Source organism: Oryx dammah, unplaced genomic scaffold (assembly GCF_014754425.2).
Source record: "Oryx dammah isolate SB20612 unplaced genomic scaffold, SCBI_Odam_1.1 HiC_scaffold_2, whole genome shotgun sequence".
Classification (NCBI taxonomy): Eukaryota; Metazoa; Chordata; class Mammalia; order Artiodactyla; family Bovidae; genus Oryx; species Oryx dammah.
In genome coordinates this window covers 22,119,616-22,141,980 of record NW_024070186.1, presented here as the reverse complement: position 1 = coordinate 22,141,980, position 22,365 = coordinate 22,119,616, and the positions used below count along the sequence as shown (strand labels likewise).

Below are 22,365 nucleotides of genomic sequence, written 5' to 3'. Positions count from 1 at the left end.
GTGTACATTCTCTGAGCAGTTCCCCAATCAAAGTTAGTCATGTGGAGATGTACATTCTCTGAGCACTGTTCCCCAATCAAAGTCACGTGGAGATGTGTACATTCTCTGAGCAGTTTCCCAGTCAAAGTTAGTCATGTGGAGATGTGTACATTCTCTGAGCACTGTTTAGACAGTCCTTGGTTTTCTAGCTCTGATGGAGATCTCAAAGGCTCTCAGAAGTCCGTGTGGTTACATTCAGACCAGAATGAACTTTATGAATGCCACTTTCCTCCATTAGTGACAGGCCACAGATTCCAAAGTGTACATGCAAAGCATCTAAATGATTATCTGGCCACTTGACAAATCCTCCTATGAGTCAATCTTGAGTTGATGAGATGTAATTTTTGTTTACCTCAAAGTTCAGTTCAGTTCAGTTCAGTCGCTCAGTGGTGTTCCACTCTTTGGGCCCATGAATCGCAGCATGGCAGGCCTCCCTGTCCATCACCAACTCCCGGAGTTCACTCAGACTTACATCCATTGAGTCAGTGATGCCATCCAGCCATCTCATCCTCTTGTCCCCTTCTCCTCCTGCCCCCAATCACTCCCAGCATCACAGTCTTTTCCAATGAGTCAACTCTTCGCATGAGGTGGCCAAAGTACTGGAGTTTCAGCTTTAGCATCATTCCTTCAAAGAAATCCCGGGGCTGATCTCCTTCAGAATGGAAATTTAGAGTTGAGTTGCTCCCACTCAAAAAATAATAATAATAGATATCTTCATATCAGGTAGCCAAAGTAATGGAGCTTCAGCTTCAGATTCAGTTCTTCCAATGAATATTAAGGTTTGATTTCTTTTAGAATTGACTGGTTTGATCTCCTTGCAGTCCAAGAGACTTGCAAGAGCCTTCTCCAACATCACAGTCCAAAAGCATCAATGCTTTGGTACTCAGCTTTCTTTATAGTCCAACTCTCATATCTGTACATAACTACTGGAAAAACCATACCTTTGACTATACAGACCTTTGTCAGCAAAGAAATGTCTCTGCTTTTCAATATACTGTCTAGGCTTGTCATACCTTTTCTTCCAAAGAACAAGTGTCTTTTAATTTCATGGCTGCAGTCACCATCTGCAGTGATTTTGGAGCCCAAGAAAATAAAGTCTGTCACTGTTTCCATTGTTTCCCCATCTATTTGCCATGAAGTGATAGGACCAGAAACCATGATTTTAGTTTTTTGAATGTTGAGTTTTAAGCCAGCTTTTTCACTCTCCTCTTTCACTTTTATCAAGAGGCTTTTTAGTTCCTCTTCACTTTCTGCCATTAGCGTGGCATCATCTGCATATCTGAGGTTATTGATATTTCTTCCGGCAATCTTGATTCCAGCTTCTGGTTCATCCAGCCTGGCATTTTGTATGGTATACTCTGCATATAAGTTAAATAAGCAGGATGACAATATTCAGCCTTGATGTTCTCCTTTCACAATTTTGAACCAGTCCATTGTTCCATGTCTGGTTCTAACTGTTGCTTCTTGACCTGCATACAGATTTCTCAGGAGGCAAGTAAGGTGTTCTGGTATTCCCTTCTCTCTAATAATTTTCCACAGTTTGTGGTGATCCATACAGTCGAAGGCTTTGGTATAGTCAGTGAAGCAGATGTAGATGTTTTTCTGGAACTCTCTTGCTTTTTCTATGATTCAGCAGATGTTGGCAATTTGATCTCTGGTTCCTCTGCCTTTTCTAAATCCAGCTTCAACACCTGGAAGTTTTCGGTTCACATATTTTTGAAGCCTGGGTATACAAATTACATGTCATTTTAACTGTCTTCAGGTATGCACAAAAACTTTCATCTTTTAGCTGAAGGGTTCTCTAACCTTCTAAGCAAACATCTTTATTTACTTGGCTTAAGTCAATCTCCAAGAATAACTAGGAATGAAAGGTCAATGTAGGTCATTGCTGTGTGGCCACTATCGTGAGGGGGGTAAAGTGTTCAAGGATTCTTTGATGGATTGAATGAATACCCAGATATGAAGAGCCTCAGAAACCACAGTGATTTAGATTTGATCTGTCTTCTGTGGGAAAGACCTGCAGGGAGTAAATCTAGTCAATTATATCATCCCTGTTCACCACATGCAAGGAGTCCAACGTTTCAAGCATGGAGAGCGCAAAAAATGCAATAGTCAGTTGCTCACCCCAGCCCTTGCACCTTAGCTCATGGGAGCGTGGGTGACCACAGGCTGGCAGGGAGTGGAGACAGTGCCAGGTGGGTGGCTGTGCAGCCCCCCTGAGGGTGCTGCCTGGCTCCACAGTGCCTTTCCGCAGGACCAGCCTGTGTCACACACTCACTGTGGCCATTAGTTACCTCCTGCAGACAGTGCTGGAAGCACGTGTTGGTTCCATAGGAGATCTAGCCGCTCATCCTCCATGGCTGCCATGCTGCTGCCAGTAAAGCTTTTTTAAAGTAACATTCTATAGATACATGTTTCAGCTGTGGTTAGTTGGAAAGGGGCTAAAAATATGTCTGAAAAATTAAACTTGGTAGAATATTATAACTTCAGAAATTGGATATTCAAAAAGGGGTATATATTAATAAAACCTATACATTGAATACAGCATAGTGTTAGTTTTGGAAGTTTGTGAAAATTGTTTAGTTAATGTCAATGAAAATTGAGTTAACTCAAGCCTCCACTTCCAGGAATGTTACTTCATGATATTTTGATCTTCAGAGTGAACTCTTAAAAGAACTGGTAAAGAGAGATCCAGACTCCTTCCCTGTGGTTTTCAGAACTTCCTGTCCCTTATCTTCTTGTTTTATCTATTGTTGTTGCTCAGTCCCCCAGTTGTATCCCACTCTTTGTAAACCTGTGAATGGTAGCACGCCAGGCTTCCCTGTCCTCCTCTACCTTCCAGAGTTTGCTCAGACTTGTGTCCATTGAGTCGATGATGCCATCCAGTTATCTCATTTTCTGTCAGCCCCTTCTCCTTCTGCCCTCAGTCTTCCCCAGCATCAAGATCTTTGCCCATGAGTCCGCTCTTTGCATCAGGTGGCCATAGTATTGAAGTTTCAGCTTCAGCATCAGTCCTTCCAATGTACATTCAGGGTTGACATTTTTTTAGGATTGACTGGTTTGATCTCATTGCTATCCAAGGGACTCTGAAGAGTCGTCTCCAGCACCACAGTTTGAAAGCATCAATTCTTTGGCACTCAGCCTTCTTTATGGTCCAGCTCTCACATCTGTACATGACTACTAGAAAAACCATAGCTTTGACTATATGCACCTTTGTTGGCAAAATGATATCTCTGTTTTTAAATATGCTGTTTAGGTTTGTTGTACTTTTTCTTCCCAGGAGCAAGCATCTTTTAATTTTTTGGCTGCAGTCACCATCCACAGTGATTTGGAGCCCAAGAAAGTAAAGTCTGTCACTGTTTCTATTTTTTCCCCATCTATTTGCCATGAAATGATGGAACCAGAGGCCATGATCTTCATTTTTTGAATGTTGAATTTTAAGCCAGCTTTTCCACTCTGCTCTTTCACCCTTATCCAGACGCTCTTTAGTTCCTCTTCGTTTTCTGCCAATAGGGTGATGTCATCTGCATATCTGAAGGTGAAGGTGAAAGTTGCTCAGTCGTGTGTGACCCCATGGACTGTAGCCTGCCTATCTCCTCTGTCCATGGAATTCTCCAGGCTAGAATACTGGAGTTGGTAGCCATTCCCTTCTCCAGGGGACCTTCCCAACCCAGGGATGGAACCCAAGTCTCCTACATCGCAGGTGAATTCTTTCCTCTTTACCATCTGAGCCACCAGGGAAGTCCAACGTATCTGAGGTTATTGATATTTCTCCTGGCAGTCTTGATTCCAGCTTGTGATTCATCTAGCCTGGCATTTCTCATGATGTATTCTGCATATAAGTTAAATAAGCAGGGTGACAGTATATAGCCTTGACATATTCCTTTCCCAACTTGGAACCAGTCTGTTCCATGTCTGGTTCTAACTTTGCTTCTTGACTTGCATACAGGTTTCTCAGGAGGCAGGTAAGGTAGTCTGGTATTCCCATCTGTTTAGAATTTTCCACAGTTTTTTGTGATCCACACAAAGTTGTTAGTGTAGCCTGAAACACAAGTAGATATTTTTCTGGAATTCCCTTGTTTTTTCTGTGATCCGACAGATGTTGGCAATTTGATTTCTGGTTCCTCTACCTTTTCTAAATCCAGCTTGTACATCTGGAAGGTCTCAGTTCATATACTGATGAAGCCTGGCTTGAGTGATTTTGAGCATTACCTTGCTAGCCTGTGAAATGAGCCCTATAATGTGAAAGTTTGAACATTCTTTGACATTGTCTTTCGTTGGGATTGTAGTGAAAACTGAGCATTTCCATGTTGTCACTGCTGAGTTTTCCAGATCTGCTGGCACATTGATCTTCTTTGTACAGTACTTCTATGTGTTCTTCCCATCTCTTCTTGATCTCTTCTGCTTCTATGAGGTCTTTACTCTTGCTGTCCTTCCCATCTTTGGATGAAATGTTCCTTTGATATTTCCAATTTTCTTGAAGAGATCCGTTGTTTTCCTCTATTTCTTTGCATTGTTCACTGAAGAAGGCCTTCTTGTCTATCCTTGCTATTCTCTGGAACTCTTCATTTAGTTGTGTATACCTTACCCTTTCTCCCTTGCTTTCAATTCTCTCCTTTCTTCAGCTATTTGTAAAGCCTCCTTTGGAAGGCTTTCCAAATTTGGAAAACCCAGTAGTGGCCACAGGACTGAAAAGGTCCATCCTCATCCCAGTTCCCAAGAAGGGCAGTACTAAAGAATGTTTAAACCTCTGGACAGTTTCACTCATCTCCCATGCCAGTAAGGTTATGCTCAAAATGCTGCATACTAGGCTTCAGCATTATGTGAACTGAGAACTTCCAGATGTCCAAGTTGAGTTTAGATAAGGCAGAGGAACCAGGTGTCAAGATTGCCTACATTGGCTGAATCATAGAGCAAGCAAGGGAATTCCTGAATAACATCTACCTCTTGTTTCATCAACTATGCTAAAAGCCTTTGACTGTGTGGATCATAGCAAATTGTAGAAAACTATTAAAGAGATGGGAATACCAGATCATCTTACCTTTTTCCTGAGAAACCTGTATGCCGGACAAGAAGCAACAGTTAGAACCTTGTATGGAACAACTGGTTCAGGATTGAGAAAGGAGTACAAGGCTGTTTATTGTCACCCTGTTTATTTAACTTGTACACAGAGCACATCATGAGAAATGCCAGACTAGATGAGTTACAAGCTGGAATCAAGTTTGCCAGGAGAAATACCAACAACCTCAGATATTCTGATTCTAATGGTAGAAAGAAAAGAGGATCTGAAGAGGCTCCTGGTGAAAGTGAAAGAGGAGAGTGAAAGAGCTGGCTTAAACCTCAATATTAAAAATCTAAGATCACGGCATCCGGTCCCATCACTTGATGGCAAATAGAAGGGGGAAAAGGCAGAAGCAGTAACAGATTTCCTCTTCTTGGGCTTTAAACTCACTGCATATGGTGACTGAAGTGAAGTTCAGTTGTTCAGTCGTGTCTGACTCTTTGCAACCCCATGGACTGTAGCCTGCCAGGTTCCTCCGTCCATGGGATTTTCCAGGCAAGAATACTGGAGTGGGTTGCCATTTCCTTCTCCAGGGGATCTTCTCAACCTAGGGATCAAATCCAGGTCTACCGCATATGGTGACTACAGTCATGAAATTAGACAATGACTGATTCTTGGCAGGAAAGCTATGACAAACCTAGACAGCATGTTAAAAAGCAAAGACATCACTTTGCTGGCAACATCCATATAGTCAAGGCTCTGGTCTTTCCAGTAGTCACGTATAGTTGTGAGAGCTGGACCATAAAGAAGGCTCAGCACCGAAGAATTGAAGCTTTCAAACTGTGGTGCGGGAGAAGACTCTTGAAAGTCCCTTGAACTGCAGGGAGATCAAACCATTCAATCCTAAATGAAATCAGCCCCGAATATTCATTAGAAGGACTGATGCTGAAGTTGAAGCTCCAGTACTTTGGCCACCTGATGGAAAGAGCTGACTCATTGGAAAAGACCCTGATACTGGGAAAGATTGAAGGCAGGAGGACAAGAGGGCGACAGTGGATGAGATGGCTGGATGGCATCACCAGTGCAATGGACATGAACTTGGGCAAACTCCAGGAAATGCTGAGGGATAAGGAAGCCTGGCATGCTGCAGTCTATGGGGTCACGAAGAGTTGGACATGACTTGGCAGCTGAACAACATTCAGATTATCTGCTTCTTGACTGAGCTTTGAGAATTCTTATCTTCCAAAGAATTTGTGTATTTCATCTGAGTGTCTAAACTTATTGAGAAAAAGTTGTTCATAATATTCTCTTACTACTTAACACCTGTAAGAACCTTTAATGATATCACCTTTCTCATTCATTATATTGTTAATTTATAACATTTATTTCCTTTAATCTGGCAAAAGATTTATCATTAATGATATTCTCAGTTAAGAATTGTTTTCACTAATTTTTCTGTTTCATGTTTCATTGATTTCCATCTAATCTTCATTATTTATTTTCACCTACTTATTTGGGGTTTAATTTGTTCTTGTTCTAGTTTCTTAAGGTGAAAATGAAAGTCACTAATTTAAGACTTTTCTTCTTTTCTAATAGTGATGTTTAATAGTATACATGCAGCATCCCACAGATTTTGAAATGTGTGTTTATTTTTATTCAGTTATAAGTACTCTATAATTTTCCTTTTGATTACTTCTTTGACATGAGCTGTTTGGATGACATGTATTATTTAGTTTCTAAATATTTGAGGATTTTCTAGATTTCTGTTTTTGATTTCTAAATTTAATTCCATTGTGTTCACAGAACCCTACTTTGCATGAATTAAGTCCTTTAAATTTATTGACTTCATCATGGTCAAGAATATGGTTCACCTTAGTAGTAAATATTCCATGTGGACCCGAAAATACACATTCTGTTGTTGTTGGATGGAATGTTCTATAATTGTTAGTTAGATAAAGATAGTTGATACTGTCTTTCAAATCTATATCCTTAACTGATTTTCTGTTTTATCAATTACTGCAAAAAGAGCATGGGAATATGTTCAGTGATCTTTTTAAAGGATTTAAGCAATGAAAAAAAAAAAGTTGTACATATTTACCCATGCAGTTACCATGTCTGGTACTCTTTGTTCCTCTGTTAGAACCATATTGCCATTTGACATTGTTGGTTTCTGTTGGACTTCCTTTACCATTTCTTGTAGTGCGTATCTGCTTGTGATAAATTCTTTCAGTTTTTTTATTTCTGGAAAAGGCTTTATTTCTCCTTCATATTTTGAAAGATATTTTAGCTGGGTATTTTTCATACAGTAGATGTTGAAGATGTTTAAAGATGCTGCTTCACTGTCTTCCTCCTTGAGTGGCTTCCAGTGAGAAAGTATCCTGGTTCCTCTGTATATTAACATTCTTTTTTCTGGCAGCTTTTAAGATTTTCTGTTTATCAGAAGTATTGAACAATTTGATTATATTTGGTAAATTTCTTCATGCTTATAGTATTTGAGGTTTGTTCAGCTCTTAGATCTGTTGCTTTATAATTTTAATCAAATTTGGAAACATTTCAGTAGCTATTTCTTCATCATTTTTTCTGTCCACTGTCCCCTGTCCCATGTCTCCACTGCATGTTTTTGAGGACCCCACTTACAGATATATTCAGCAACCTGAAGTTGTCCCACAGGTCAGTGAGAGGTCCTTCTTTGAGAATTTTCCATATCTTCTCCCTCCTATCTTTTGCTCTAATTCCATCTCAGATGAGGTATACCTCCTCCTATGCCAAACTGTACCTTTACCTGGACTTCTGGGCCCATTCACCTGTCATTGCTTGGACCTCTCTTCCAGTAATCATATGTCTAGTTTCTTTGTCCCTATTGCTTCCTTGCCTAAAACCCAAACAAACTCAATAAAAGAAAACACAGTAAAACCTATCTTGCTCTTACCAGCTCATTAAGGTACAATCCTTCCACTCCTCCTCATAACTGAACTTCTTCAAAGTGTAATCTACTTATTGTCTCCACTTTCTCATCTCCCACAGGGCCATGACAATCGTATCTATCTTTACTGATTTACTAAACCTGCTTGTTTAAAAGCCCCCAGTGGTTTCTTCATCCTTTCTGACCATTGCAGGTATGTTTAGAGACTAGAATCTCCTTGAAATTATTTCCTTCCTTGGTTTCTGAGACACAGCATTCTCTGTATTCTCTTCTTACTTTTCTGCTTTATTTCACTGTTCGTCTTTCCTTTCTCACTAACTAAAAGTCAGCATTCCCTATGTTCTTCTCTTGGCTTTCTTCTCTTTCTGTTTGCTTCTTTATACCTCTGAGACCCATAAGCTCTCTGTTTATTCAGTCACCACTCTCATGAAGCTGATATCGAATTTATAATATCCTGCTTCTTTGCCTTTCTAGAAGTCCAGACCTATGCTCCACCCATCAGTATCTTGAACTCAACATGCCCCATAGCAAATCAATCATGTTTTCCCCCAAAACCAGGCAGTCTACTTGTTGTCCTCAATTGTGTTGCATCTTCACAATGCAAAGATTATACTGACATTTTCAGAAACATGGGCCCTGGGTACAAAAGCACAGTAGATATCTATGCAATGTATCTAATAGTTAAGAGGGACACCTTAGGCCACAAAGGTCAATGAATAAATCATTTACTCATAAAAAACAACTGTAGTCGAGGGAGCAGATGGGATCTCCGAAGGGAAGTCTGTGAGAGTGAGACGAAGAGAAATATGAAGATTCAACATAGAAATAGAGGGTAGAAGAGGACAGTGTGAGGCCCTCTGAGATCCTTTTATATAGTCAGCTGTGCAGCTCTCCAAGGATAAGGCTAACACTGCTGGGTGTGAGTGATGTTAAAATAAATGCCCCAAAAGGCACATGCCCATGTGTGTGCACAAACACATGTTATCAACTTCAATTCTGTAAATATGGAATACCTGCTAAAGGAAAATAATTAAGACAGAGTTCCCCCACTGCCAGTAGAGGTGATGGAATACCAGCAGAGCTGTTTAAGATCCTAATAGATGATAATCTGAATACCCCATATCTATTTAAAAGTTGAATGTTTTTTTTTTTGGCCACGCCATGTGGCTTGCACTGTCTTGAACCTAGGCCCTTGATAGTGAAAGCTCAAAAGTCCTACCCACTAGATTGCCAGGGAATTTCCCCAAAATTTAATTTTTAGTTAAAAGCCTGCCTCAAAAGAAAACTTGAGGTCTGTATTAGACTGGGACACTGCCTTGAAATGTTTAAGGAAGAAATAATACAAATTCTATATAATTTCCTTCAGAAAGTTGAGAGAATACTTTCTGTTAATAATTCATGCTGGGGCATCCCTTATCACTCAGCTGGTAAAGAATCCACCTGCATTGTGGGAGACCTGGGTTCGATCCCTGGGTTGGGAACATCCCCTGGAGAAGGGAAAGGCTAACCACTCCAGTATTCTGGCCTGGAGAATTCCATGGACTGTATAGTCCATGAGGTCACAAAGAGTCGGACACAACTGAGTGACTAACACTAATAACTCATTCTCACTAATAACTCATTCTCATTCTTGAAACATCACCGAAGAAGACTACATATCATTAACATGGTCACAAATGTAAAAATTGAAAGTTTAGACTGCATAAATATATTTTAAAATAATATTATGACCACATAAACTTTATCCCAAGAATACAAGCTTTTTTATTGTTTGAAAAATCAAGCAGTGCAATATACCATATTAACATACTAAAAAAGAAAAACCACATGATCATCTCAATAGATGCAGAAAAAGTATTAGAAAAAAATCCAAAATTCATTTCTAATAAAAATTTCTAGCAGTCTAGGAATAGACACAGAAATTCCTCAGTTTGGTAAAGGGCATCTACACAAAACAAAACACTATAGCTATTACTGTACTTAATGCTTAAAGGCTGAATTCATTTTACCTAATACCAGTAACAAGACAAAGACACCTACTCTCAACAGTATTGTTCTCAAGGTTCTAGCCGGTGTACTGAGGCAAGAAAAGGAAACGAAAGGCAAGAAAAGATTGGATAGAAAAAGTAACTTTATTTGTGGACAACTTGATTGTCTATGAAGAAAATCGAGTAAATGAGTTTAGAAAAGTTTAGAAAAACGAGTTTAGAAAAATATAAGATCAATGTTAAAAAATCAGTTGTATTTCTGTAACTAACAAAAATCAGATATTAGAGTTTTTTGAAAAAAAAATAGCATAATGTATGAAATTCTTAGAAATATGACAAAAATTGGGAAAGACTTTTATGATGAACACTAGGAAACATTGTTGAGAGAAATTAACACCCTACATAAATGGAGTGCTGTACCTTGTTTTGGGGCCAGAATACCCAATATTGAGATGTTCTCCAAGTTGATCTATAGATTCAACACATTTTCAAGAAAATATTTGCAGATTTTAAATGTTTTCTGTAGAAGTTGATAAGATTAATATGAAAAGATAACTTTTCACTTCACAAAACACTTTGAAAAAAGGACATTATGGGTTTGATTTCAAATTACAGTAATTAGAACAGTTGTGGTATTGGCACTAAGATAGGTAGTTCAGTGGAGTAGAATAGAGTGTCTAAAACTTGACCTACATATGTACGGACAGTTAATTTGCAACAGAAGTGCTAAGGCAAGTCAGCGAAGAAAGGATTATCTTTTGAGTAAATAGTGCTAGAGCAACTGGATATCCAGCTACCAGGAAAAAAAAAAATGAACGTCAATTCATAACTTGTTCCATGTACGAAAGTTACCCCAGAGTAAATCACAGATCTAAGTGCATGACCTAAAACTATAAAACTCCTAGAAGAGAACAGTAGAAGAAAATCTTCGGGGCTTTGCATTACGCAAAGATTTCTTAGATAAGACACCAAGTAAAGATCTGTAAAAGAACAAATTAGACTTTATCAAAATTTGAAACTTGTTCTCTTTGAAATTGTTTTGAGAGAATGAGAAGACAAGTCACACTAAGAATATGTTTGCAAATCGTATATCTATGGTAAAGGACAAATTTGCAGAATATATAAAGAACTCTAGAAATTTAATACAGGCATTCCCCGCTTTCAGAAGTTCGCTTTATGTGACTTTGCTTTGACAAAAGACCTATGTTAGTATACTGATTTTCACAAACCAAGAGAAATCCAAAGAGGATTTTGGTTTTACAAAAAAAGGTAAAAAGCAAAATAGCTTTCAAGTGTGTGTTTTGCAGCAGCGATTATAGAGGCATCTCTCACCCTAACTACCCTAACCAAGAGTGGCCTTGCCAAGCTCCTTACCCAGGCACTGCTGCTGCTGCTGCTAAGTCGCTTCAGTCACGTCCAACTCTGTGTGGACCCCATAGACAGCCCACCAGGCTCCCCCGTCCCTGGGATTCTCCAGGCAAGAACACTGGAGTGGGTTGCCATTTCCTTCTCCAATGCATGAAAGTGAAAAGTGAAAGGGAAGTCACTCAGTCATGTCTGACTCTTAGCGACCCCATGGACTACAGCCTACCAGGCTCCTCTGTCCATGGGATTTTCCAGGCAAGAGTGTTGGATTGGGGTGCCATTGCCTTCTCCAACCCAGGCACTATGCTTAGCATATCAGCATCAAGCCACCATAGCTTTTAACTGTCTTTGTGAACATCTGTGATTTATCTTGATTTATATTGTGTGTGTGTTAGTAAACTGGTCCTAAAGTAATTACTGCCTCAGTTTATACCATTTCAGTTTATAAACTGTTTCATAGGAATGCTCTACTTTCAGATAGCAAGAGAAACTTGTAATAAAAAAGCAACCCAAGGGACTTGCCTGGCAGTCCAGTGGTTAAGATTCCGTGCTTCCAGTGCAGGGGTTTTGGGTTCAATCCCTGATTGGGGAACTAAGATCCCACATGCTGGGTGGAGGGCCAAATAAGTAAATATAGAAAGAAAAAAAAGCAACTCAATGTAAAAAAAAAAAAAAATGGGAAAAATATCTAAACAGATGCTTCACCAGTGAAGATACATAGATGACAAATAAGCGTATGAAATATGATTAACATCATTAGTCATTAGGAAAATGCAAGCTAAAACCAGAATGAAATACTATTACATACCCATTACTGTGGCTAGAATTGAAGACCAAAGTGTTTTCAAGGATATGGAAAAATGGTAGCTCTCTTACACTGCTGATGGGAATGTAATATGGTCCATTCACTTTGGAAGGCAGTTTGGCAGTTACTAACCCACTCCAGTATTCTTGCCTAGAGAATCCCATGGACGGAGAGGCTTGGTGGGCTACAGTCCATGGGTCGCAAACAGTCGGACACGACTGAGCGACTTCACTTTCACTTCACTTAAAAAGTTAAACATATACATACCATATCTAGTCATTTTGCTTCTAGGTAAATGGAAGCATGTGTCCTTACCAATACTTGTACATAGATGTCCGTAGCAGCTTGTTTTTGTAGCTAAACCAGGAAATAATCCAAATGTCTATCAACAGGTAAAAACTGCTTTATTCTTATCCTATTCAACAATGAAAGGTTGATACATGCTACATCATGAATGAATCTCAGAATTGTTATTCTGAGTGAAAGAAGCTAGGAAAGATGTACAGTTAGAATAATTCCATTTATGTAAAATTCTATAGTCCTTGGGTCAAGAAGATCACCTGGAGGAGGAGGGCATGACAACCGACTCCAGTATTCTTGCCTGAAGAATCCCATGGACAGAGGAGCGTGGCAGGCTACAGTCCATAGGGTTGCAAAGAGTTGGACACTACTAAAGCGACTTAGCATGCACGCAGTAGAAAATGCAAACTATTGGTAATGACAGAAAGCAGATTAATGGTTATTTGGAAATAGTAGGGGTGGTAGTAGAGAGGACAACGGGTAAAGGATTAGAGCTGTAAGAATCTTTTGGAAGTGATGGATTTGTTTATTGTCTTGATTATGGGACTTGTTTCGGAGGTGTATACATGTGTGAGAATATAGCAAATCAGTTTATTATATGTTGGCCATACTACAGTAAAAATAAATAAAAACTGTCATCTGTCTTTCCTGTCTGACCATCACTGCTAACTCATCTAAGGTTATTAACTATATTTGCAGGATCTTTAGACCCAGGTAGGTCTAAAGATAGGTGGGTCTAAATATCTGTTAAAAATGTCGACTTCCAGGCCTCCAAACTATTAAGATGGGGCTGGGGAACCTGTATTTTTAACAAACACTCCAAGTGACTCTTCTTATTACTCAAGCTTGGAAAGCACTTGTCCCAGATTAAATTAATTCTACTTTGGTCATCTGAACCTATTTCCATATATGAAAAAAAGATGTTAAGTTTCTAGTGTTAACAGATTTTTTAGCCATAGAACACTTGATGATGCCCTACTGTGGTCAGATGAGATCATTCAGAATTGGACACATTTTTTTCTCATCATATATAATATGTTGAGATCAGCCTTGCATTATAAATACCTGAGGTAACAAAACAAAAATCTCTGAATAGTCCCAACATTAGTGAACATTCCTTCAAAGAGTAAAAAAGAATTTTATTTGTATACCTGTTGACAAGTCACATCAGTGTGTTAGTGAACATCACATGTTGTTAGTGAAAAAAGGTATTTCATATCTTTTGTGTATTAAGCTATAAAATAATACAAGTTGGAGAAGAGGATTAAGAGAAATAGAAGAAACATTGTTACTCTCTACATGTTCCTTAAATGGACATAGCAATACATTTCACATAAAGCTCTGGGAAAAAGAGCCTGACCTTCTTACTGCCTCCTTTCCAGCAACATCAAACAAGTGGAAATTATAGAATGTCTGTCTAAATTTAAAATAGTTCAGTTATCAGAAGACTTTAGAGAACAAGTTTTCCACAAATCGTCCTTGTGCTATTTGGTCTTGATTTTTTTTTTTTAAAGAGGGTTGGTGAGCCAACATGTAATTAATCACTTTTTGTGTTTTTGTTAGCTTCTAAGGAAATGAAACTGCAACTTTCCATTTGGCTTTATTGTTCTTTTTTGGTGTTTATTAGTGCTGCAGTTTGTAATACAGGAACCGTAGATGGTGCTTAGTGATAATGTGAACAAAACAAAGTGAAAGATGTACTTTTTAAAAGTCAGCTTATATATGTTATACTGTTATGATACCTGTGTACACTCCAGGTCACAAATACCACCAGCAGTACTGTCTTACAGTCAGAAGTTGTTAGAACTTCTTTTGTCAGTAGATGGGGTTACTGAAGTAGCAGCATCCAGTTCTTACCAATTCTCATTGTTTCTTCCTCCAAGATTGTTTGGATTGATTATTCCTTCCCCACAGCTGCTGCCCCAACGAGTGAGTAACAGATCTGTCTCATCTTGTAAAGGCTCTGCTCCATCTGTGTAGGTAAACTACTTTCCCTGTGGAAATAGGACACCACTTTAAAAATTAATCATTGCATTGACTAATTACTGTCATTATTAAGAGTTTATATAAAGTTTCAGTTCAGTTCAGTCGCTCAGTCATGTCCAACTCTTTGCGACCCCATGAACTGCAGCACACAGGCCTCTCTGTCCATCACCAACTCCCGGAGTCTACTCAAACCCATGTCCATCGAGTTGGTGATGCCACCCAGCCATCTCATCCTCTGTCATCCCCTTCTCCCCCTGCCCTCAATCTTTCCCAGCATCAGGGTCTTTTCAAATGAGCCAGCTCTTCGCATCAGGTGGCCAAAGCATTGGAGTTTCAGCTTCAACATCAGTCCTTCCAATGAACACCCAGGACTGATCTTCTTGATCTTCTAGTTGGATCTCCTTGCAGTCCAAGGGACTCTCAAGCTTCTTCCCCAACACCACAGTTCAAAAGCATCAATTCTTTGGCACTCAGCTTTCTTTATAATCCAACTCGCACATACATGACCACTGGAAAAACCATAGCCTTGACAATAGACAGACCTTTGTTGGCAAAGTAATGTGTCTGCTTTTGAATACGCTGTCTAGGTTGGTCATAACTTTCCTTCCAAGGAGTAAGCGTTTTTTAATTTCATGGCTGCAGTTACCATCTGCAGGGATTTTGGAACCCAGAAAAAGAAAGCCAGCCATTGTTTCCACTGATTCCCCATCTATTTGCCATATAAAGTTTAAAGGTAGACAAATACCTGCGTGTAAGCAGGCACTTTCTTTTAACTTTATTAATTTGAAATCATTTTTCCATTTTTAAGCAGAATAGAATATTACTCTTAAACTGGTAAGTTTATGGAAATTTCAGTAGAGTCTGTCTCTGTGGAGATTTTAAAAATACAGACCCATCTGCATCTGATCCTACTCTCTTCCGTCCTCCCAAAGCATAGACCTCAAGGATGGCCATTGCTCTACCTAGTGGTAACAATTAATGAAAAAGATATTAAGTTCCAAAAAGTTTAACTCTTTGGTTTGGTTATTTAGGATAACTCTGGTCTAAAAAAGAATTGAGAAGTGTTTCATCCTCCCCTGTTTTCTGAAAGAGTTTGTATATGATGGTGCTGTGGTTTTGGTTGTGTTCCCCCAAAAGATACATTGAGGCTCTTAACCCCTTTACCTCAAAATGTGACGTTTTGGAATTGTTAGAGATATAATGTTGAAATGAAGTCATAATTAAGGTAAACCTTAATCCAGTATGACTCATGTCATTATAAGAAGAGACGCTGGCCTGCAAGGGGAGAATGATATGTGAAATAGAGGTAGAAATTGAAGTACTACAGCTGCAAACTGAGGAACACTTAGGATTGTTGGCAAACCACCAGATGCGAGGAAGAGGCAAGGAAGGATTCACCCCTACAGGCTTCAGAGGGAGGATAGCCCTGCTGACACCCTGATTTTGGACTGCTAGCCTCCAGAGCTGTGAGATAAATACCATTTTTCAAGTCACCTGGTTTGTGGTGCTTTTTATGGCATCCCTAGCAAACAAATAATAGGCTTGTATTATTCTTTTCTTTCAAGCTTAATAGAACTCACCCAGTGAAATTGTTTGGATATAGAGTTTTCTTTGTGGAAACATTTTAAATTGTGAATTCACTTTCTCTAAAAAACCTTACTGAGCTATATATATTTTCTTTTTTGGTGTCTGTTTTGGTAATTTGTGTATATCAAGGAATTTGTTCATTTCATCTAAATTGTTGAATTTATTGGCATAAAGTCGAGCTACTTGTAATATTTTTTGATGTCTGTAGGGTCTGTAATGTTTCCTTTTTTATTCCTCATTTTGGTTCTGTCTTTTTATCTTCTTTGATCAGTCTAGCTTAGGGTTTCCTCAGTTGGGGGCAATTTTGTACCCTCTGTCCTGGGGGTTTGGGCATTTGGCAGTATCTGGAGGCATTTTCAGTTATCACTACTTGGGGCATCTAGTGACTGAAGGCCAGGGATGCTGCTGAACTAAACATCTGCCATGCACACGGCAGCCTCTTGCAATAGAAATTCAGTCACTCTATAACGTCAGTAGTGCTGAGGTTAAGAAACCTGTTCTAGGATTTACAAAAGTACACATCCTGCTTTCAAATACTATGCCACTTCATATTTAATATAAGCAGCTTACAATACATTGTTTTCACTCATCCCTACCCATCCTTTATGCTGTTCTGGACATACATTTTATTAGGTTAATGCAAACATAATTGTGGTTTCAGACCATGAATTTTAAATCATTATAACTAGACTCAAACATACCTTTATTAATCAAAATAGGAAGCATTACAATCAACACATTTTTGCCAGTGAGAAATAAGTTTGTTTATTCCTGTAACATAAAAATCCATTCTTTGGGATTCAACAAACAAAGCATTTTCTGCCTCCTGCTGGTTATGGAAGCATTTTCCCTGCAAAAAGTTGTAGAGATGCTTGAAGAAGTGGTAGTCAGTTGGGGAGAGGTCAGGTGAATATGGCAGATGAGGCAAAACTTTGTAGCCCAATTTGTTCAACTTTCGAAGCATTGATTGTGTGACGTGAGGTCTGGCATTGTCATGGAGAAGAATTGGGCCCTTTGTGTTGACCAATGCCAACAGCAGGCATTGCAGTTTTTCGTGCATCTCATTGATTTGGCTGAGCATGCTTCTCAGATGTGATGGTTTTGCTGGGATTCAGAAAGCTGTAGTGGATCAAATGGGCAGCAGACCACCAAACAATGTCTGTGACCTTTTGGTACAAGTTTAGCTTTGAGAAGTGCTTTGGAGCTTCTTAGTCCAACCACCGAGTTGATCGTCGCTAGTTCTTGTATAAAATCCACTTTATATTGCATGTCACAGTCTAATCGAGAAATGGTTCATTGTTGCATAGAGGAAGACAAGATGACACTTCAAAATGACAATTATTTTGATTTCTGGTCAGCCCATGAGGTACCTCGGAGAAGGCAGTGGCACCCAACTCCATTGCCAGAGAAGGCAGTGGCACCTCACTCTTGCCTGGAAAATCCCATGGACGGAGGAGCCTGGAAGGCTGCAGTCATGGGGTCGCTGAGGGTCGGACACGACTGAGAGACTTCACTTTCACTTTTCACTTTCATGCATTGGAGAAGGAAATGGCAGCCCACTCCAGTGTTCTTGCCTGGAGAATCCCAGGGACAGAGGAGCCTGGTGGGCTGCCGTCAGTGGGGTCGCACAGTCGGACACGACTGAAGTGACTTAGCAGCAGCAGGAGGTACCTACTTACCAAGTTTTCCACCTTTCCAGTTTACTTCAAATACCAAATGACGGTAGAATGGCCCATGTTGAGTTCTTCAGCAGCTTCTCAGGTAGTTGTCAACTGATGATGACCGGTTACTACGCTTCTCATTTTCAAGCCTCGTCTCCTTTGCAAAACTTCTTGAACCACTACTGCACTGCACATTTGTTAGCAGTTCCTGGGCCAATTGTGGTGTTGATGTTGCGAGTTATCTCTACCGCTTTACAACCCATTTTGAACTTGAATAAGAAAACTACTCGAATTTGCTTTTTATCTAACATCATTTCCCTAGTCTAAAATAAATATAAAACAGCAAGTAATAAGTCATTAGCAAAAAAATAAATAAATGTATATTAAAATGATGTATAATATAACCACATTTATTTAATTGTATTCCAGTATCAAATGGTAAATTTCAACAATGCAAAAACCGCAGTTACTTTTGCACCAACCTAATAACTTGCATTTATATTATAAACGCCATAGTACATGGGGTTTTGCTTTAAACAGTCCATTAAGGAAATTTTTAAATGAGGAAAAAATACCTAGTTCATACGTTTTCCGCATTCTTCATGCTTTGACGAGATCCAAATTCCCATCGGTGTTTTTTCTTTCCACATGAGGAACTATTCCCATATGTCTCACAGTGTAGGTCTGCCGGTGACATGTTCTCTCAGCTTTTGTTTAAAAACCTGTGTTTTGTCTTCATGTTTCAAGTATATTTTTGCTTAGTATAGCATTCTTTGACAATTTAAAAAATACTCTAAAAGATACCATTCTACTGTTTTCTTGTTTGTCTAGATTATAATAAGAAATAAAGCTATTGTTCACTAATACATCTTTTAAAAATCTGTATACTTGAGACAATATTTCTAGATTTTATTATTATTAAAAAATAGCTTAAAATTTAATGCATTGTGCTTAAATGTTTTAAACAGACCAGTTCTTGTGTTTTCCTCTTTTCTTTTTTCCTTTCCTTCCCCCCGCCCCATCACTTATAAAAAGTGTATTTTGTGGCAAGTTATTTCTTTGAGCCTGTTTCCTCATCTGTAATATCAGGCTACCAATAATGCTTATAGGTTTGTTGTGAAGGAAAAATGAGAAAAAATGGGGGGAAAAAAAAGGTCTAGAACTTGAAGGGATTCAAAACATGATAGCATGGTACACAGATGTCTTCCTCCTTGTGCACCTTCCGCTCCCCTGACCTCAAGGCTCATGTGTGGTAACAGAAGAGTGGGTATCCCAGTCTGGGTCCTTCCCTGCCTCATGGCAGCAGCTGCATGTAGACATATTCCTGCCAGCCACTCCCCATATTCCTGCCGTACTCTGCAGAAGCCGCAGCTGAACTGAAGAGCCCGGTTGGACCATGACTAAGCACTGTTGCCACTGCTTATGATTTCTGCTCCTACCAATAGTTTACATGTTGATTTTAAATAAATCTGGTCTTATACTCAAGCAAGGTTGAAAGATATTCTTTCCGGATACTGAAATTTCCTGAGTTTCTGGTAATCTAAATTATTTGAATATTAAAAATCCATGACATTGTATTTTACACGATTTACATTTTCCACTTCTCCACTATGCAGGCTAGCCATGGTATTTAAAGTAACACATTTAAATATGAGGAAAATTTTAGAAATAATTAACAATTTTGAGTGGTGGGGCTTGTAATCAACAATAATTCTTTCCAGTGGCTCTAAGAATATACACTAATAATATTCTTATTAAAGATTGCATTTATTGAACTGTTCTTTTCTGTTCAACAAGAGAATCTAATTGGATATGTCAAGAGTTGATTGGTATTTTTTATCCGTACCTGGCCTCAAGTAGCAGCATTCTGACCACTGTGTTGAATACCCCCTCATGGTGTTGCTACCCTTCTTCTCAGTGGGCCTTTGGAGTGACGCTGTGGGAGCTTATGACTCTGGGCCAGACACCCTACGTGGACATCGACCCTTTTGAGATGGCAGCATACTTGAAAGACGGTTACCGAATAGCCCAGCCAATCAACTGTCCTGATGAACTGTAAGTTTCTTTCTGAGCTTAAAGACATGGATTTGATTCCATATACAGTGTTTGGGATGAAAGAAATAAGAACAGATGTCCATACTAATACAGAGACTACTCTTTTGAGCCTCATGCCTCTTTGGACTTGAATTATACTCCTGTAGAGAAACTGTAAGCTTCCCTGATGGCTCAGCGGTAAAGAATCCATCTGCAATGCAGGAGATGAGGGTTCAATCCTTCAGTGAAGAAGAGGAGGAAATGATAACCCATTCCAGTATTCTTGCCTGAAAAATCCCGTAGACAGAGGAGCCTGGTGGGCTCCAGTCCAAAGGGTCACAAAGAGTCAGACATGACTGAGTGAGCATGCACACAGAGAAACCACAAAGTCAGCCAGACTCATTCACTCTTGAGTGCATTTGACATTAGGACTTTTCTGTCTCATATTTGTAGTGATTAATCCAAGATACTCATTTGCATAGTGAGAACACACTGAACGTGCTGTTAGTTATTCAGTCGCCCAGTCATGTCCTGCTCTTTATAACCTCATGGACTGCAGCATGCCAGAACTCTTTGTCCCTCACCATCTCCCAAAGTTTGCCCAAGTTCACGTCCATTGCTTCGGTGATGCCGTCCCACCATCTCATCCTCTGACACCCTCTTCTGCTTCTATATAGAGCCTTTCCCTTTGCCATCTGGCCTTGCCACCTGGTGTGAATTGATATGCATATAAGGAAGACGTTCTGGTCTAGTGAGTGAAGTATCTCCTGTCTCCTGCTTTTACCACATAACTAGTCTTCCCATATAATGGGATCAGAGTGGGCAGGAGGCTCTTCAGGGGTGATGCAGTACACAGTGATTAAGTCTCAGTTCCAGAATCCCCTGAGGTTTTTATACTGTGATGAGGGGGCAGCTTTGTACAGATTTTACTATAGATCCAGGATTCTTAAAGCTTAGTTACAGCTTCCCCTTCCTCCAAGTTTTTTCTCTCACAACTTGCATACCCTTGTACAGTGTGGGTTTGAGCTCTACAGGTCCACTTCCGTGTAGATTTTTTTTTCAGTGATAAATGTTGCAGTACCACACAGCCTGTGGCTGGTTGAGTCTATGGATGTGGAGGAACTGGGGATATGAATGGTTGACTATAAGTTATATGCAGATTTTTGACTTGTGCAGAGGGTCAGCTCCCCTCACCCCTGTGTTCTTCAAGAATCAACTGTGCAGGATAAAGCAGATTATTATTTTGACTGTGTTTTAAATAGTTACATAAAATCTCTACTTGGTGGTATATTTTGACATGTTTCAGAATTGAAATCCACATGTAATGTCCAGATAACTCATTTTTGCTCTGTGAAGAGATTGATTTTTAATGTCTTCCTCTCCACACCCACATTTAGACTGAAAACGTAGCTGGTATCATATTGATCAAAAGGTTAAAAGTAATACCTTGTGGAAAAACCCAAACTTTTTGGCCAACCCAGTATATCGTCAATAGGCAAATTTTCTGGTTTTGTCACTGCAGATTTGCTGTGATGGCTTGTTGCTGGGCCTTAGATCCGGAGGAGAGGCCCAAGTTCCAGCAGCTGGTCCAGTGTCTCACAGAGTTCCATGCAGCCCTGGGGGCCTACGTCTGACTCTGCTGTCACAGTCTTACAGCATCAGGAGGAAGGTGCCTGCTGGGCCTGCTTGGAGCCAATCTTGGATACCACATATGTCACGCAGCGCCACAGAAGCACATTTGTCTTCCAGAACACCATGCCTTAGGAATGCTTTAGAATTTGAACTACATAAGACAGACTTAATGATATGGAATATTTTCTAGATATCACTTTTATTAGATTGAACTGAAAATGTTTGTGTAAATTTTTTGGCCAAAATTTTTTTAAACATAGTTAACTTTGGGCTAGGGTACATTGTTACAAAATAAATAAACAGTTTCTTAAATTGTTTAAACATGGATATTTGGAATAGCTATCTTAGTGCCAACTGCTTTTTTTTTTTAACTTCATCAATGTAGGTGATTCACCTTTAAAGTTTTTTGTTTGTTTGTTTTAATATCACCAGTCTTGGGAATGGTTTGTCTTCAAGATGCAGTACTTTTTCTTAGGAAAAGAAAAACAGAAAAAAATGTTGGCTTGCCTTGTACAGGAAAAGCTAATGTTGGAGGAAGAAAACTTAAAGAAAAGCTAGAGAGGAAAAAAGAAAAATACTTACTAGAAATAGAAACTGGCCCTTCATGGAAAATTGTTTCTTTTTTTATTTGTTTAATGAAAACGGGTTCTGCTTTCTTATTTTGGGGGAAGTAGGAACTGAGTTCATTGAAACATCTTAAATTTGGCAGAACCTAGCATTTCTGAGAGCCAGAACTGGGCTTGGGGGCAGGTCAACAGTAAACAATGGTGATTTTATTTATTTTTACTCTTTGGAAAGGAGATAACAGAATTCCAGAAAGTGAAATCCTGTTTTTATAGTTAAGACTCCCTTTTCTTGCACCTAGAATAGTGCTATGCACAGAATGGGTGCTTGAGTTGTTTTGAGTTAAAAAATGTAAACAGGTAGATTTTTTGCTTATTTTCAAGGCTGACTTAAGTATAAAATGTTTTTTTTTTTTTTAAGAAAACACTTGAAAAATTAAAATATTTGTTTTATATTATGACAGTATTGAAAATATTCTT

The 22,365-nt window shown here is 39.1% G+C and overlaps 1 protein-coding gene across 1 annotated transcript in view; it reads left to right on the top strand.

Annotated features, from left to right (window-relative positions):
• RYK (receptor like tyrosine kinase) overlaps window positions 1–22,016 on the top strand; it is a 110,387-nt gene extending 88,371 nt beyond the window's left edge. The window contains exons 14-15 of the mRNA XM_040232817.1: window positions 19,575–19,711; window positions 21,213–22,016. Coding sequence (XP_040088751.1) covers window positions 19,575–19,711; window positions 21,213–21,324 — 249 coding nt within the window. The 3' untranslated portion in view covers window positions 21,325–22,016. The remainder of the gene's footprint in view (window positions 1–19,574; window positions 19,712–21,212) is intronic.
• The last annotated feature ends 349 nt before the right edge of the window (window positions 22,017–22,365 follow it).